This window comes from Cotesia glomerata, linkage group LG3 (assembly GCF_020080835.1).
Source record: "Cotesia glomerata isolate CgM1 linkage group LG3, MPM_Cglom_v2.3, whole genome shotgun sequence".
Classification (NCBI taxonomy): domain Eukaryota; kingdom Metazoa; phylum Arthropoda; class Insecta; order Hymenoptera; family Braconidae; genus Cotesia; species Cotesia glomerata.
Genome location: NC_058160.1, coordinates 17339299 through 17356970, shown reverse-complemented (window position 1 = coordinate 17356970; position 17672 = coordinate 17339299). Strand labels below are relative to the sequence as shown.

Below are 17672 nucleotides of genomic sequence, written 5' to 3'. Positions count from 1 at the left end.
GATTGTTTAAAATACTACAGTATTAAGTACACTTGTATCCATGGTGGGAAAAATTTTAAATCAAAATCAAGAGGAATTAGAAAAGCGTTTACATTTCAAAAAAAGTGTCCCGCATATTTCAAAGTCAGAGTAAACGACAATGGAAATTACCTTATCATTAATGATATGAACTCCAAACACAACCACGACACGAATGTAAACCTTTTTCGACATTATCCAAAGAACAGAAGACTAGATAAAGTTAGAAGAGAAAAAGTCGCAAAACTATTGGACCTTGGTGCAAATAGAGCTAAAGTTAGAAATATGATGGAAAACCAAACCAATAAAGTAATTCTGTTGAAAGATTTGGATAATTGTAAAACAAAAAAAGGAGCAGAAAATTTGTTGATCCCTACTCTTGAGAAGCTAGAAGAAAAATTTAATGCACAATGGTTCCTATACGAACAACAGGGCATATTTGCTGGATTATTTTTCGTAACAGAATCCATGAAAACTTCAATGGATTCTTATCCTGAATTCCTTGGAATTGATGCTACATTTAAATTATTAAATATCCGTGCTCCAGTTTATTTGATGATAGTTGAAGATTCCAATGGATGTTCAGAAGTTGTTGGAGTTTGCATTCTAGTTTCTGAGGATAGAGAATCGATCAACTGGATGATGGACTCGTTTAAGAAAGCTCATCCGAAATGGAGCGAAATAATGTGCGTCATGACAGACAAAGATATCAATGAACGTGATGCTGTCAAAGAAGCATTACCGTCTGCAAACCTCATAATTTGCGCATTCCATACTTTAAGAATTTTTAAGCGCGAAATCACCACAGAGAAGAGAAATATCACTCAAGAGCAAGTTATCGAAGCGAAGTCTATTATTCAAAAAATGGTTTATGCTGCCACCGTAGAAGAGTACGATCTTCTATATGATGAATTTATAGAAATGCCTGAGACTGTAGTTGACTATTTTAATGAAAATTGGCATCCGATTAGAGATCAATGGTCTTTGAACAACAGTTTCATGCATGGAAATTTTTTAAATACAACCAACAACCGATTAGAATCTCTAAATAGTAAAATTAAACAAGCATGCGATCGCTACAATTCATTGGAAGATTTCATTGAAAAATTAATAACTTTTTTCTCCATATTAAACACTGAACGAGACCACAAAGCAGCTTATTTGTATCAAAAAGTACAAATTACCAATTTTGAAGAAAATTCCCCCCTCAACCAATACTTAGAATTACTAACATCACATTCATTTCGTTTTGTGAATGAAGAATATAATAAAAAAAATTTGTAAACATTGATTACAGTACGGCAGAGGAACAAGAATCTGTTGTTACTTATGAAGGATTAACTCGCATTTCAACTTCAATCTCTTCATGTGATTGCACGAGATACGTAGCGATGTTACTACCTTGCCGGTGACATTTATATACATATATTATTACTACACTGATAAAAAAGTACCCGTGTAAAAAAATTTATTTATAATTATATATAACTATATATAATTATATATGGAAATTGGCCTTATATAGTTATATAAAATTATATATAATTATTTCTATGAAAAAAAAAAAAATAATTTCCGAGAGCAGGACTCGATCCGTGAACCTCGTATTCAGAAATCTGATCCGCTACCAATTGACCTAAGAGACTTTTTTGAAACAGCTAACTCGTGTGAACTTCAAGTACTGCATGTGTTACATAAACAACTATCTCTTTTTTCGTTCCCCTTTAAATTCAACATTAATTAGTTTGAGAAAAAAAAAAGATAAAATCAGAATTAAGGGCTCAAATTTTCGGAGAATTTTTTCTTCAGCATATAAAACCAATTTTGCTGGAGGAGCGAAAAAATAATAGTTCTTCAAAACTAATCACCCTAATAATTATATATATTAATAATTATATGAAATCGCAAAACCAATCATATAAATATATATTATTATTATCATACGAAATCACAAAAGTCATTATATATAATTATATATACTTATATATAATTATATATAAATTATATATAAATTATATATAATTATATATAGTTATATATAATTTATATATAATTATATATAAAGTTTTGTACCCGGGTAAACTTGATTAAAGAGAAAAAATCTTGAACCAAGAATACCATTTTGGAGAAAAAGATTTCCTTGAGTCAAGAAAAAAAATTCTTTGCTCAAAACTAACTTCTTAGCTCAAGAATTTATCCTCTTGATTCAAGAAAATCATATTTTTCAAAATGGTATTCTTGGTTCAAGATTTCTTCTCTTGAATCAAGCTTACTTTTTTATCAGTGTAATATTTATGATAATTAATTACTTATGACATAATATTATTGATTATTCTAGACATATATTTGCTATCCGAGAATTGAAAAATGTCAATCTCTATGATAAAAGTCTGTATCTTGAACGATGGAAGAGAAAATATTATTTTAAGAATCAACGCGTTTTCCAAACATTGGATTTAGACATGGAAATGCCAGAATGTGTTGTTTCATCGACTGAGTACAAGAGCAAAATCCTTTCACAGCATGAGAAATTTAAAAAAGCTTCTCTATTAGAGTTTTTTTTTTTTTTTATCGTATATTGACTACTACAGTTGTTTTGACTCAACTGGAGCGAAAGGACTTCCTTAAGTTGATATTGTTAAATGATTATATTGATTTTAATGGTAAATTGTGTCTGATGTATCTTCTCTAAAATTTTACAACGATATCGTTAAATTATTATAAAAAACGGTTGATTTAGGTTAATTCTTAATAAAATGAATAATAATAAATATATTTTTTAATACCACTTAATTTGTGACGAATTTCTTAACAACAAAGATTAAAAATATTCATTTTTATATTCATAAGCAGAAATAAATTTATTCATTAACTTTTCGATGTTAATTTTCAGTCAAATTAATATAATAATATTGCTGCTTATATTCTCAATTAATATGTGATTAATTTCATAATCTTGATTACTAATATTCATATTTTTATAAAAAATGGTGCTGAGATAAGAAATAATAATCTGAATTAACAACCTTAATGACGTTATTGAAGTTGGCGCTTAAACAAAAGAATAATAACATATTTATTTATGTAATTTATTAACAAATTCAGAGCTGTAAAAACAATTATTTTATAGATAAAAAGCGATATAATTTCGTTAAGATTGATGAAATTAATTATTTTGTTTATATTTTTCGTCTAGGTTACACAAAAAAATTTTATTGTATGCCCAGCGAAGCGGGCGGGTATCAGCTAGTATATACATACATATATAAATTTTTTTTTTTAAATTATTTATTTAACGTCGCTTTAACCTTTTGGTCCTAGGCGACGGATCAGAATATAGTTACAGATTACAATTTTGGATAAATAAATAGAACATTATCAGGACTGTAGGTCCGTAAATACTATATATAAATTATATTTTTAATTTCATTTTCTTGAACATGTCAGCAAATCGTTTTATTTTGCTTCTGCCGTTGAGAATTTGTTTCATCTCGTTAGGAAGCTGCTGTGCATTTCTCTGTTGGTTTAAGTTCGGACAGGTGATGAGGTATTTTACTGAGATGGTTTCATTGCATCCAGTGCAATTGTCAGGATTGAAGCCGTTCATTAGGTATCCGTGGGAGAATTGTGTGTGGCCTATTCTGAGACGTGTACATATACATTGTTCTGATCTTGAGTTAAATTGAGGGGAGGTTTCTCAGATGTTACATCTTATCTCGTGTAGGTGAGTGGGTTTTATAGATGACCACAAGATGTTCCATTGGGCGTTGATATGTCTTTTGACTTTACTTTTATAGTCGCTGATCGTGACAGGGAGATTAGTGAGATCATTTCCACTTGTGAGAGCTAGTTTGGCTTGCTCATCGGCCAGTTCATTACCTGGAATCCCTGAGTGGGCTGGTATCCACGCCATTACTATGTCACATATTTGAAAGATTTAACAGTTTTTGTTGACACTCTTGTACCGTTGAAATATCACTGTATGGGTTCATCCGGCTTTGGATCGACGATAGTGAGTCAGTACATATTATAGCTTGCTTAAGTTGATTATTTTTTATTACATCTAAGCTTAATGAGATAGCTGTTAGTTCACAAGAGAAGACAGAGTATTCTGGTGGGAGTTTAAATTTTAATGTTGTCTAGTTGAAGCATATTGCACACCCGCGGAAATTATTGAGAGCAGCCCCATCGGTGTAGATCTTTGTGTGAGTTGGATATTTGCTGATCATTTCAGAGAAAAGTTGATTGTATACTGTTGTGGAGGTGTTATTTTTATCACCGATTTCGGCTCTGATGGATAGGTCAAAGTTATTATATCTTGGTTTCCATGGAGGTATAGGATTAATGTGGGAAGCTTGGCAAGTGATGTTTTCGAGTTCAGAGTTAGATATATATTTGTTTATTGACGAGACGTATGACTTCTTGTTATTAGGTTGATTTGGATGGTTTAGGAGTAAGTTGGTGGAAGCTGGTTTAAAGTTTAAACATAACTGTGTTCGTCGTAGGTTTAGCGGTGGCTCATTAGCTTCGGCGAGTATGCTGGTTCTCGGGCTTGAACGGAAAGCACCGATGGTCAATCGGAGGGCTGGTTTGGATTGAATCCAGCTTCTTTTTTTAAGTGTTGGAAGCGGAGTTGTATAAGATAGCTCCGTAGTCGAGCGTGGATCTGATAAGTGCTTTGTAAACATTAAGAAGGATGTCTTTATCAGCTCCCCAGTTTTTTGATGCTAGAGATCGTATGATAGCAAGTTTTTGATGACATTTATGTTTCAGGTGGTCGATGTGTACGTTCCATTTGAGTTTACTGTCGAAGTACATCCCGAGAATTTTGAGGCATGTTGTTTCTCTGAGGGGAACGTTGTTTAGTGTCAGTTTAGGGTGAGTCAACTGTTTCGTTTTATTGGAGACCATACATTCGGTTTTGTTCTCAGCCATTCGGAATCCAGAGAAGGTCGCAGCAGTTACCCACTTGAGTGCCTGAGCAGTAGATCATTAAGTCATCTGCGTATAAGAGTCCCTTGACAGGGGTAGGAATGCAATCAATAATATCGTTTATGGCAATTAAGAATAGTGTAACACTGAGAACAGATCCTTGAGGCACTCCATTGGCAAGTTTTTTTTTTAGAGATAACACGTTATTAATTTTAACTTGGATGAATCGGTCTTTGAAGCCGATTTGAATCAGGGTTGTTACTATACGGTGCCTCCATACCATATCGTAGGCCTTTTTAATGTCTAATATCACCGCCACTACTTGGAGGTGATTGAGCAGGGCATCGCTTATGTATTCGTTGAATTGGACTAGAGACTGGAAGGTCGAGTGGAATTTTGCGAAAGCCATTTTGGGCTGGGGAGAACCATTTTGCTTCCTCTAGTGTCCAGGTGAGTCTTTTATTTATGATTTTCTCCAGGATTTGGCCAAGGTTGCACGTTAAGGAGATAGGCCGGTAGTTGGTTGGATTAGAGTGATCTTTGCCTGGTTTGGGTATAGGAATGACTGTGGCGATTTTCCAGATGTCAGGAAACAAGTTCACAGTCCATATTTTGTTGTATAAGTTAAGCGAATATTGCTTGCTCTGTAGGGACGGGTGTTTAATCATGACGACAGGCAGGTTGTCTGGTCCGGGGCTGAAGTTTTTACATGACGACAGGACTTCCTCCAGCTCGGTCATAGTTAAAGGATTGTTAATTTGTGATAGATAATCAGGGTGATTGGTTATTTGTTTTGGACTGTGCATCTACGGCCAGCTGATAGACGGATCGTACTTGCTAGACTTTTTAAGTTGTAAGAAAGATTCAATAAAGTTGTCATCACTGGAGTTGAATGAGAATGTTTCGGCAAGAAGTTCAGCTTTTTCATCGGGTGATGTATGTACTTTGTTGTTAGAGTCGAAGAGAGTAGGTGTGGTGTGGAAAGCTCGAGATTTATCGATACATTTAATTTTCTTCCATATTTGACTATTTGGTGTACGATCGTTGATAGTTGACACAAAGTGCTGCCATGAAGATCTTCGTGACTCTTTAAGTTCTCTTCTAGCTATGGCTCGGAGTCTTTTAAATTCTGTTTTGAGGTCTTGGTCGTCTTTGTTTTTTTGTAATTTGTTGTATAAACATCTTTTTTCGGTAATGGCGTGTTTGGCCTTTTCCGAACACCATTCATATGATTTCTTCTTAGGGTTAAGTGAGGATTTAGGTATGCTCTCGTCGGCCGCTGATATGATAGCTTGTACGAAATTGTTTACCAGAGTATTAATATCGATGTCAGAGTTATCGTGTAGTTGAAGTAATTTTATATTTTCTTCTGAAATTGTTGTAAATTATGACCAATTGGCTTTGTGAAAGATCCATTTAGGTTCACTCAAAGTTACTTTATGTGCATTGTTTGGTCCCACGAGTATATGGATCGGGAAGTGATCACTGTCATATGGGTCATCATCAACATACCAGGAGATTTCATCTGTAAGGTTAGGGCTAGAGAATGATAAGTCAGTATTGCTTAGCGAGCCAGTTGATATGCAGTAATGGGTCGGAGTTCCGGAGTTGAGTAAGTTTAAGTTACTGTTATCTGCCCAGTCTTCTATTATTTTCCCCCTGTGGGAGTCCATTTTTGATGAACCCCATATTGGATTATGGCTGTTGAGGTCACCCATGAAGATAGTTAGATAAGTTAGTTGATCAGTAATGTTGTATAGATCCTGCGAGAAGAGTTTATAGCTGTTAGGAATGTAAGTGTTGCATAGAGTGATGGTTTGAAGGCAGCGAATGGTGACAGCAATTAGCTCGATGTTGTTATTCTGAATCTGGGTTTCTACAGCATTTATATTTGACTTAACATATGTGGCTACGCCACCGCTCGCGTGATCAGTATTGGTTCTATTTTTATTGAAGCATTTGTATCCTCTCAGTTGCGTGAAGTAGTTGTTTTTAAAATTAGTTTCTTGTAAACAAATAATATCTGGGTTGTATTTTTCTATTAGGAGTTTCAGGTATTCGTATTTTGCTGAAAAGCCATCAAGATTCCATTGGACGATATGCATAATGATATGTTACAGGGGTTTGGGGTTATGTGTCAAGTTCCAGATCAGAGGTATCATCTTCAGATATGCCCTGGGCTTTGGATTTCTTCGTTTCTGAACTGGTAGACATGTCGTATGCCATATTATATTCCTCTATAATTTTTTTTCTGAGCTTCGTGAAATTTGTTTTCATTCCTCGAGATGATAAAAGCTTGTAAAGGTCTGAAAACATGTTCACTATTTGTAGAGGGTCTAATTTAAATTCGCCAACAATGTTCCTGACTTGTCTTTGGCCTTTAGTTCTGTCGTAGAGGTTCTGTAGTTGGCTGTAACTGCATGGGTTATTAGTAGGGTTGTTTAACATTTCATTGAGAACTTTAGGTGGAATTTTTAGAGGATCACTGGGTTTAGTGAATTCCTCATCTTTTTTCTTTTTGGTAAGTATCTTACTCGGGTTAACTGTTTTAATTGTGTTTGACTCAGTAGAAACCGATAGTGTAGAGGGTTCGGATTGTTCGTGCGGTCTTTTAGCGCTTGGCATAGTCAAGAGTGTCAAAATTTTGTTACTTGCGGGTGGTGTGCTATTGGGGGATGCTTCGAGAGAGCTGTTTGATTGCTGTCCGAGGGGGTTCGGAGTTTGTTTGTGGTGTTGTTCGGTGCTTATTTCGGGGTTTTCTGGTGAGAGTTTGGTGGAGGGGCAATTTTTTGCCAAATGACCTTCATTGTGACAAACAAAGCATATCGGTGAGTCAGTGGTTGGATAGATATTGTAGCTGTTGTCCTCGAAGTAGATTTGAAGTATTTCTGGTATCTTGATGACGTCGTCGGCTTTAATGTAAACTTGCCTGCGAAAACTCATGATGCGTGAAAAGCGAGGTTCGTTGAGCCCGACACGAAGGAAAGAGAAAGAAGTAATTTCGATGTTTAGTTTGAGTAATTGGTCAGCAATGTAGCTGTGAGGGATTATCGGAGGCACGTTTGATAGTATAGTACGTTTGTTTTTGTTTATCAGTGCACGGATATTTAGTGTCTGTGATCCGATCGTAATCGTTTTGTGTGTCTCAACAAATTCTTGTACTAATTCTTTCTTTGCAAGATAAATACACACACGACTATTAGAGATTTTTGATGCGAATCTGATATTTTCAGGAGCTTTTTTTTGTGCAATGGCTTTAATATAGTCTTTAACTGAGAAATCTGTTACTGAGTCAATCAGGATGGCATTATCTTTAGTAGGGAAGAATTCACTTTTGGTCGCGTTAGCGTAACCGCTGTTGAGGGTCGTCATTTTGAAGAACACTCTCTGTAGTCAGAGAGCACTAACTTCAAGGCAGAGAAGACCAGCAGTGGGCGAAGATTTGCACCACCCCAGTATTTAACTTTTGGTGTTAACTATTTTATTTTTATTGAACAATTTCCACGAATGAAACAACACTAGATTAGCTGTGCACACAAAACTTTACCACACTGTACGATACTCGTAGACCGATACGTGTTGTCAGTTCGACGTGTGAACGAAGACTGTCATAAATTTTTTAACTAACGTCATTTTTGAGCTTTACTCGACTAGTTAAGAGATATTACGACAAAATTACCAGTAAATTCCGACATGAGGACCAATGCAAAAGATTGATTTCTATGAAATCTACCTAAAAAATACATAAACTAGACCACTGTTATGAAATACGGACCCAGTTCATCAAATTCTTAAACTAATAAAAAAGGTCCGGTCTTGAAATATCAATTTGTTCGGGAGTAATCGTTGGTACATCCAAAATGGGGTGACATCCGGACGTCCACGTAAAATTTTTTTCGAAACGTTTTTTTTTTCAAAATAGCAACATGAAATGATTTTAGAAAGTAAAAGATGGTTTAATTCAAGTGTTTTTTCGGTGTACATCTACTTATATAATTGTATAAGTGTAATATGGTTGTGATAGAGGCATTTAAAGATCACAAAATTGCTTGACCTTGACGAATCGAGTATAAAGCACAACCTCACGCGCTTCGCGCTATGAGACATGCAATAAGACAAAAATTATATTTTTGGGCTCGAAGAGCTCAAAAACAAAATAAGTGGAATGTTGAGCGCTTAGGTATGGAGTTAGCGGGAAGTTGCAGGGATGGTCAACCGTTTTCCTAATTTTTTTTTTTTCTAAATACAGCTGGAAGGCAGCTTGAACTATCCATGCTATAGCATAATACTGAATCCGAACAAAAACAGTTTCACTGTAAAAAAATTAGGAAAACGGTTGACCCTGAAGGCCATCCCTGCAACTTCCCGCTACTTTCGTAATTAAGCGCTCAACATTAAGCCTATTACGTTTTTGAGCTCGAAGAGCTCAAAAATATGATTTTCGTGTAGTTTTGAGCTCTCCGAGCTCAAAAGTCTGATAGAAGTTTAATAAAACACTATTTTTTGAATTTTCAAACCGCAATAACTTTTGAATGAATGAACCGATTTTCACGCGGTTGGCGGCATTCGACGCAGTTTTTCAAATTCTATGATATATTTTTAAACAAAAATTGATGACCGAAAGTTTCGGTGTAATTCGAAAAAAACACTTTTTTTCGATTTCTTTCGTTAACGATAACTCACGAACGAATCAACCGATTCTGACCAGATTGGTGGCGATCGACGTGGTTTTATGTTAAGAGCTGATTAGTTTTTGGAATTTATCGGTCGAACCGTTTGGAAGTTATTAAAAAAAAACCACATTTGGAAAAATTTTTTTTAAGATTTCTCAAAATATATCGGTCCAAATCAGTCCAACTTGTATTTAAAATCTAAGTTTAGTCGAACTCTTTCGAATGGCACCAACCGCGATCAAATCGGTCAAGCCGTTCAAGAGTTATGAGAGGTTTACATACATACATACACACACACACATCCATACATACATACAGACACCATCGCGGGAATAGTCAGGGAAGCTTCCTAAGACCTCAAAACGTCGAAATCTGATGACAACTCGATTTTCGAAAAACGGGGTAAAAACAATAACTTCCGGATTTTTGAAAATTTTCAATTTTCTTAGCGGGAAGTTAACAATCGCGCCAAGCCCACGTTCATAAGACTATATGATTGTATATGACTTTCAGAAATTAACAAAAATTTTGTTGTAAATTTAAAAATTAAAAAAAAATTTTGGAACGTATTTAGTGTGCGTGGTGGCAAAATATTTTACATTTAATGAAATTCGTAAAATCTATTTACTAGGACTTTGAAAAAATTGAAATACACAATGACGCACACCAAGTACGTTCCAAAATATTTTTTTTAATTTCAGAAAATCATATACAATCATATCGGTAACTTGAATTTTTTAATTTTTTTCCCCACCTTACGATCGACTCATTGCCGATTTAGACAAGACGGAAGCTGACCTCGACGAACTGGGTGACGCCACTGAGAGTGACGCAGGCAGTGAGTTAGGCAGCGGAAGTGAAGCCCACGACGCGGCCGATGACGATGAGACCCAACTTCGCGCCGAAAGATAGGCGGAGATTCGTCGCGAAATAGAGGCGGAAGTTCGGCAGGAAATCGAGGCTACGGCGAGAGAGGCCGAAGAACAAGCAGCTCGGGAACGAGAAGAGCAGGAAAGGCGTGAATCTAGGGAGAGCGAAGCCAGAGAAAGACGTGAAAGGGAGCAAGCGGAAAGGGAAAACCGTGAGGTCACGGAACGAGCCGAACGAGAGATACGCGAAAAGCTGCGAGGCGAAATACGAGCACGAATCCTGCGCGAAAACGAAGAGCGACGGGCCTAATTGAGCCGAAGCTCAATTACACGCAAAGGAGGAACGAGTGAGGCTCGAAGTCGAACAGTGGAGAAGGGCCGAGGAGGAATCCCGCGCACGGCTACGCGAGGAGATCCGTGACCAAGTTCTGCGGGAAGAGCGCGAACGTCCGGCTTCCGACGACAGAACCCGACGGTCCAACCCGGGGATTCCCGAAAACCCACGACCCAGAGCGGTTTCGTCGCAACACGGAACGCCAGGACAAAGTCGCCCCCGACAGTCCTTAATCGGGAGTGACCCGGACGAGCTTCGACAAAGAGACCTGGTCCGAAAGTGGGGCGTCGTTTTTAAGGGGGAACGCGACCTCGAGGACTTCCTGGAAAGACTCGAGGAGATGGCGGAGAGCTACGGGTATGAGATGGACCATCTTATACCCTGCATCCCCATGCTCCTCCGAGACAAGGCCCTCTTGTGGTATCGGAACAACAGACGAGACTGGGCGTCCTGGGCCGAGTTCACCGCCGACATCAAGGCGTTTTATCTACCTCCCGGCCTCGAACTTGAATTGGAGGAGCAGATCCGGAATCGGGTCCAGGGCCCAATAGAGAGTGCAGCCGAATACGCCACCCGGATCCAGACTCTCATGAAGAGGCATGGACAAATGTCGCCCTCAGCTCGTCTCACTCGTCTCTACCAGAATCTAAGACCGGAATACCGACGATACATGAAGCGAACTGAGTTTACCAGTGTCCCAGAGTTTCTACGACTCGCAGGCGAGCTCGAACAACTCACTGTTCAGGAAAAAGCCTCCTCGCGCCGCGATAATAAAACTACCTCCGCGAAAACCTCGGCCCCCACGAAACCAAACACACCCCTCGAACTCTTCGAATACAATTGGCGGGAGAATTGCTGGCGATGCCGTCAAAAAGGGCACCGGAAACTAGAATGCACGAACCGATGGGTAAAATTCTGCATGCGATGTGGAAAATTGGACACATTATCCCGAGATTGCCCGTGCCCACGACAGGGAAACGAAGCAAGGACCGGTTCAAGCTCCCAGAACCGAGCCAGAGACTACCAGGGAGCCCCCAATCCTGCGACAGTCAACAAACCAACCAACCAATCGACACCGCAACCGAGCAGTTCACACCAAGAAGCTTAAAACCGGAGGACAAGCGTCCATTTGCGAAAATAGAGGTTGGCACAGTGACAATCCACGCACTAATGGATACCGGGGCCACAGCGTCGGTAATATCGCAGAAAGTATGGGATTTTATCCGCCAAAACAAATTGTATGAAAAATACAATTCGGTACCAGTGAGGGGAACAACACTCGGCCAGCATGTAGTGTGCACTACGGGCACTGCGTGGGTTAAAATTCGCGAAGACAACCGAATTTTCGCCCTGCCGTTTCACATTATTCCCTCGTACGGGAATGACATGCTGTTAGGAGTGGATAATCTCACCGTATTGGGGTACCAACTTCTCAAATGCCACCCATCTTTCACTTGCCACGAACTTGATACTAAATACAACGAAACAACTGCGCAGCGGGAGATCGATGAACTTCTCCGACGTGATCAAGACATTCAGGGACCGATTAAATGCGCGGAACACCGGATTAAGATCAAACCCGGAACAGAACCGATCAAAACTCGTTACTTTCCGAAGAACCCGAAAATGCAAGAAATCATGAATGCCGAAGTCGACAAAATGCTGGAGGATGGGATCATAGAACCTTCTAACAGCCCCTGGAATTCTCCTGTCGTGTTAGTTCGAAAAAAAGATAGAAAATATCGATTCTGTGTTGATTTTCGAAAAGTAAACGACGTATCCGAAAAAGATGCGTTTCCGATTCCCCATGTAAACGCGTCACTGGACAAACTGCGAAAAGCAAAAGTAATTAGTACGATTGACTTGAAGAGCGGTTACTGGCAAATACCACTGGAGGCCAACAGTAAAGCAATCACTGCGTTCACCATCCCTGATCGTGGACTTTTCCAGTTCTGTGTCATGCCTTTTGGGTTACATTCTGCTCCCGCAACATTCCAACGCGTAATGTATGAAGTAATCGGCGCTGACCTCGAACCATACGTAGTCGTTTATCTTGATGATATTATTATCATTAGCGAAACGCTGGAACAGCACATGAGAATACTGCGAGAGGTTATGAAACGCCTCCACGCCGCGAACCTGAAAATAAACCGAGAAAAAAGTCACTTCTTAAAAAGTAGCACCGTGTATTTGGGCCATGTCATCGATGGACAAGGCATCCGGACAGACCCAGAAAAATTTAAGGCAATCACCGAGATTGCACCGCCGCGAAACATGAAAGAATTGCGCCAGTTTCTCGGAATGATCTCCTGGTATAGGAGGTTCATTCCAAACTGCGCTGACCGGACCAAACCGCTCACCTCTCTGCTCCAGAAGAGAAAGAAATGGAGATAGGAGGTGACAGAGCAAACCGCGTTCGAAGAATTAAAAAAGTGCTTGAAAACCACGCCAATATTAGCCGCCCCGGACTTCTCAAAAAGCTTCTCCGTTCAAACCGACGCTAGTGACGTAGGGATAGGTGCCGTTTTAACACAGGAACAGGACGGTGCCAAAAAAGTAATTGCCTACGCGAGCCGATCGTTGAACAAAGCCGAGAAAAATTACACCATGACCGAGAAAGAATGCCTCGCAGTGGTCTGGGTGATCCGGAAAATGAGACCATACCTCGAAGGGTATGCGTTCACGGTCATTACGGATCACCAGTCACTGAAGTGGCTCAGAACGATGGAAAGTCCGAGCGGGCGCGTAGCGAGATGGAGTCTGTTCTTACAGCAATACGACTTCGACGTAGTATACCGAAAAGGAAAATGGAATAAAGTGGCAGACGCGCTATCACGCAGCCAACCGAGTAACGACAACGAAGCTGATAGTCCCAGGAGTCAGCTCGTGATAGAATCATTAGATCTAGGCGACGCATGGTACGAACGCATAAAAAGAGGCGTAGAAAATGATCCACAGAGATACGCAGAGTATTGCATAAAAAACGGGTTATTATATCGACACGTATATCATAGCTTGGACTATACCGACCGAGGGGACACGTGGAAGTTATGTATTCCTGCGGCAGGCGTTGATAAAATCCTGAGAGAGAATCATGACTTTCCTTCGGCAGGGTACGGCGGCATCGCAATAACGATTGCTAGAATATCCCGAAGCTACTACTGGCCGCGAATGAGAGCAGAAATAACTAGATATGTACGACGATGCATCAAGTGTCAAGCATATAAGCCCTCGCAACAACCACCATCCGCGCCGATGGGCACAATTCCAGCCACTCGTCCATGGGCTGTCGTCTCAGCTGATATAATCGGATCAAAGCCGCGATCGTCGAATGGAATGTCTTACCTCGTTGTCTTCCAAGACAAATTCACCACATGGACTGAAGTTCACCCAATCCGGCAACAAAAGGCGTCGGCGATCGCTCGGGTCTTTAAGGAACATGTAGTGTTACGATTTGGAAGGGTAGAGACAGTCATCACTGACAATGGAACCCCATTCATTAGTAAAGAATTCACGTCGCTACTGAAAGATTTCCATATTAAACACGTACGAACCCCCCCGTACTCTCCGCAATGTAACCCGGTCGAACGAACAAATCGCGTCATCGGGACAATGATTGCTCAATTCGTGGGTGCCAACCAGAGACACTGGGACAAACTCATACCCGAATTAATGTTTGCTTACAATACCGCGAAGCACGACTCAACCGAGTTCTCTACGCGTATTTGAACTACGGTCGCGAAATCCAACCCCCTGTATCGGTGAAATCACAACGAGAACCGGCAAACCGCGAACACTACATGTGCCACGCGTAGTACAAACCTTGAACGAAACTATCGAACTCGTAAACGTAAACCTAGCCAAAGCATATGGCCAGCAGGCCAAACACTACGATAAAAAGCGAGGTTCTTGGCAACCGGCCGTCGGGGATCTTGTTTGTAAGCGAGAACACCATCTATCATCCACGGCTGACAATTTCGCAGCGAAATTAGCGGAAAAGTTTAGCACAGGGTATACAATTACTAAAATCATCGGGCCTTCGGTTTATGAAGTCTCCAAAGAGGAGAAAACTTGTATCGCGCACCTGAAAGACCTGAAACCTTATCATGAAAACCTTGACCCTGAAAACCTAATATCCAAAAACCTGGACACCGTGAATCTAGAACCCGACGAACCTCCCGAACCGCGCTACCTAACCCGGGCCCAGGCCAAAAGAAAGCCACGATGATGACCAAATAATCCTGTCTTGAAGCATACGTCGTAAGCCGGCACCTTTTGGTGCCCAAGAAGGAATATTCTGAGTGGTCTTCGTTAACTAAGAGTACGGTCTCGGGCAGGAGCACGGAAACGGAGAAAACCAGAAATTTAGCAGGAAGTAATAAGATAGAACCTGAAAATCATTGAAACTCGTCGAAAAACCTAGGCTATGGCCAAAGAGTACAAATAACTTGAAACTGGGCAGTAACCCACCACCGTATGTTAAGATTTTTCTTGAACTCTGTCTGCTATCTAAAGATATATAAATGAAAACAGGGTTACGCAAAAGAAAACCGCGGTAAAATAGATTCTGTATGTTGTGACTCGGTATGTATGCATAAATTTTTCTGATTTAGCAGTAAAACAATGAAAGCCGAGCTAACCATGGAGGAGGAGATATGGCTGATGGAGGAGATACTGGAGCGGCAACCACAACTGCACCTCACACCCATCACACCCACAACTACCTCCGCAATCACGTTGCTTGCACCCACCACGCCGAAGAAGAAGCCCAACGTGCGAATACGGGAAAGTCTGACACTACAGTCTCGGATTCACTGGCTCAACGAGCCATACGATCCGGCCCACCCGGGGTTCAAAAGACCGGCAAAACGGCTCATCATTCGACCCGCCAGCGCCGCGATGACAAAGGCTACCACGGTAAGAAAAACCACCAAACCGGGTTTTTCTAAACCATCTAAACGGCCCCTGATACGTCCAGCCAGCGCCGCAACGATGGTGGGAATCAGGAAAGCCACCAGACCGGGCCCACTCATAACAAGCGGTCCCCGTCTGGCGACTAAGGCTCAGGAACACCAGAGCAGTTCTCAATTAACAGCCACTAGGGGGGCTAACGACACCGAAACAGCTCAACCGCACGCCAACGAGCCAGTCTTCCCCAGCGAAGCAGCCGCAAGCTTCATAAAGAGGAAGAGGAGGATTGGAAGATGGAGAGAATCTGAGAAGACTTCCAACCCGGGCCTGCTCAATGAATAACCCACCAAATTTGAGTGCCAAGCCGGAGAACTTTTTTCCCCACCTGCCAAGGTCCAGACACCCCTGGAGAAGGTTCTAGCTACCCTCACCCGGCTAGAAGAGGTAAAGGAAGAGCATGTGACGAAACGCCGGCAGTTCACCGCGTACGACCGGGACATGCAGCTTTACCGCGTGACACGTACCACCAAGACACCAACCCCGTGGATCAAACCGTTGGGGAAGACGGTCCAGCAGCTAGTGAGGAAGGAGATCGTCTAGAAGAAAAGTGGCAAACGTAGTTCACCACTTTTCTTTCCGGGGAAGGAGGGGTATGATGGTCATGAGTATGAGTGCGAGCAAGACAGCGAGCGAGGCGGCGAGAACGAAGGTGCGAGCGAGACGGCGGAGCGGCAGTAGGAATACCTACTCTTCCAAGCTCATGTTCGCCTGATACTAAGCCGGCCGGAACCGGCGAGAATATATTTTCGTATTAAACGTTTATAATTATATTTTTGTTCAGATAGATATTATTATTATTATTACGGTTTACTTAGTTCATATATTATTTAAACTATTAATTTACGTCGTTTCTTATATCAAATTACCAACTATTTATTATTATTTGTTAAAAAAAAAGACAGAGTCTTAATTATAATTCTGACCCAGATTTTACTTTTTGTATTTGAGTATTTTAGTTTATTTTTTTATTAATTACTTAAAAATTAATAGAAACAATTATTGTTATTAGTGCGGCGATTATTATTTAATTATTGTACTTACTTAGTTAATAATTTTATATTATTGTTACCAAAGGTATGATTAAATTAAGAAATTAAGCGTGTGAGAAATTATTACGAAGCCGAGCGAATTAATTGTAAAAGAAATTAAAAGACTGGGCAAATTATTCTAAGTTCCGAACAAGATTTAGTATGGGGAAGCGATGAATGGATATAAAATGAAAGAAATGACGATTATTATTTTGTAAGAATTAATTTAGGTAAGCGAAGATTTTATAAGTCCCGAGGACAATTTAGTATGGAAAATCAACGAATGGATATATAATGAAAGAAATTGCGATTAAAATAATAAAGAATTGTGAATTTGACGAAACGAATGGATAGAAAATGAAGGAAATTACGATTAAAATAATAAAGAATTGAGTTTCGAAAATAAAAACTTAGAATTTGGCGAGACGAATGGATAGAAAATGAAGGAAATTACGATTAAAATAATAAATTATTTTTGAATGCTAGTTCGAGGACACCGGACAGGTGTCTAAAACGACCCTTCCGGTTCGTTACAAGAGAGTTAGGGGAAAAATGATAAACGCCAAAATTTGGCTCGATAAGGCAAGCAATTCTTTCTCGGGAGAATTACTCGGACGAATATGCTGTACCAAGTTTCCCAGTGGTAAAAACCTTCCTAGTAGAAGACCATTCACCAGGAAGATTGCCAAGGAACTCCTACCTCGTCTCCGACCAGGAACCAGGTAAGTGCTGACTTGACCACTTGGGGGAAATTTGGCCACCGCGTAGCTAGGAAGGGTTGCTTTCCAAGCACCCAAACGAGATTAGGGGTAAGTAGGGCCGGAAAGGGTTGCTTTCCAAGCACCCA

At 40.1% G+C, this 17672-nt stretch overlaps 2 protein-coding genes across 2 annotated transcripts in view; both read left to right on the top strand.

Annotated features, from left to right (window-relative positions):
* LOC123261759 (putative uncharacterized protein DDB_G0277255) overlaps positions 1-17672 on the top strand; it is a 142652-nt gene that overhangs the window by 113031 nt on the left and 11949 nt on the right. The gene's annotated exons all lie outside the window — the stretch shown is intronic.
* Positions 166-1302, top strand: LOC123261398. The gene has a single exon (XM_044722992.1). The coding sequence runs from the start codon at positions 166-168 to the stop codon at positions 1300-1302; it is 1137 nt and encodes a 378-aa protein (XP_044578927.1).

Coding starts and splice junctions, on each gene's coding strand:
- LOC123261398 (XM_044722992.1), top strand. CDS start 166: ATGAACTCCAAACACAACCACGACACGAATGTAAACCTTTTTCGACAT.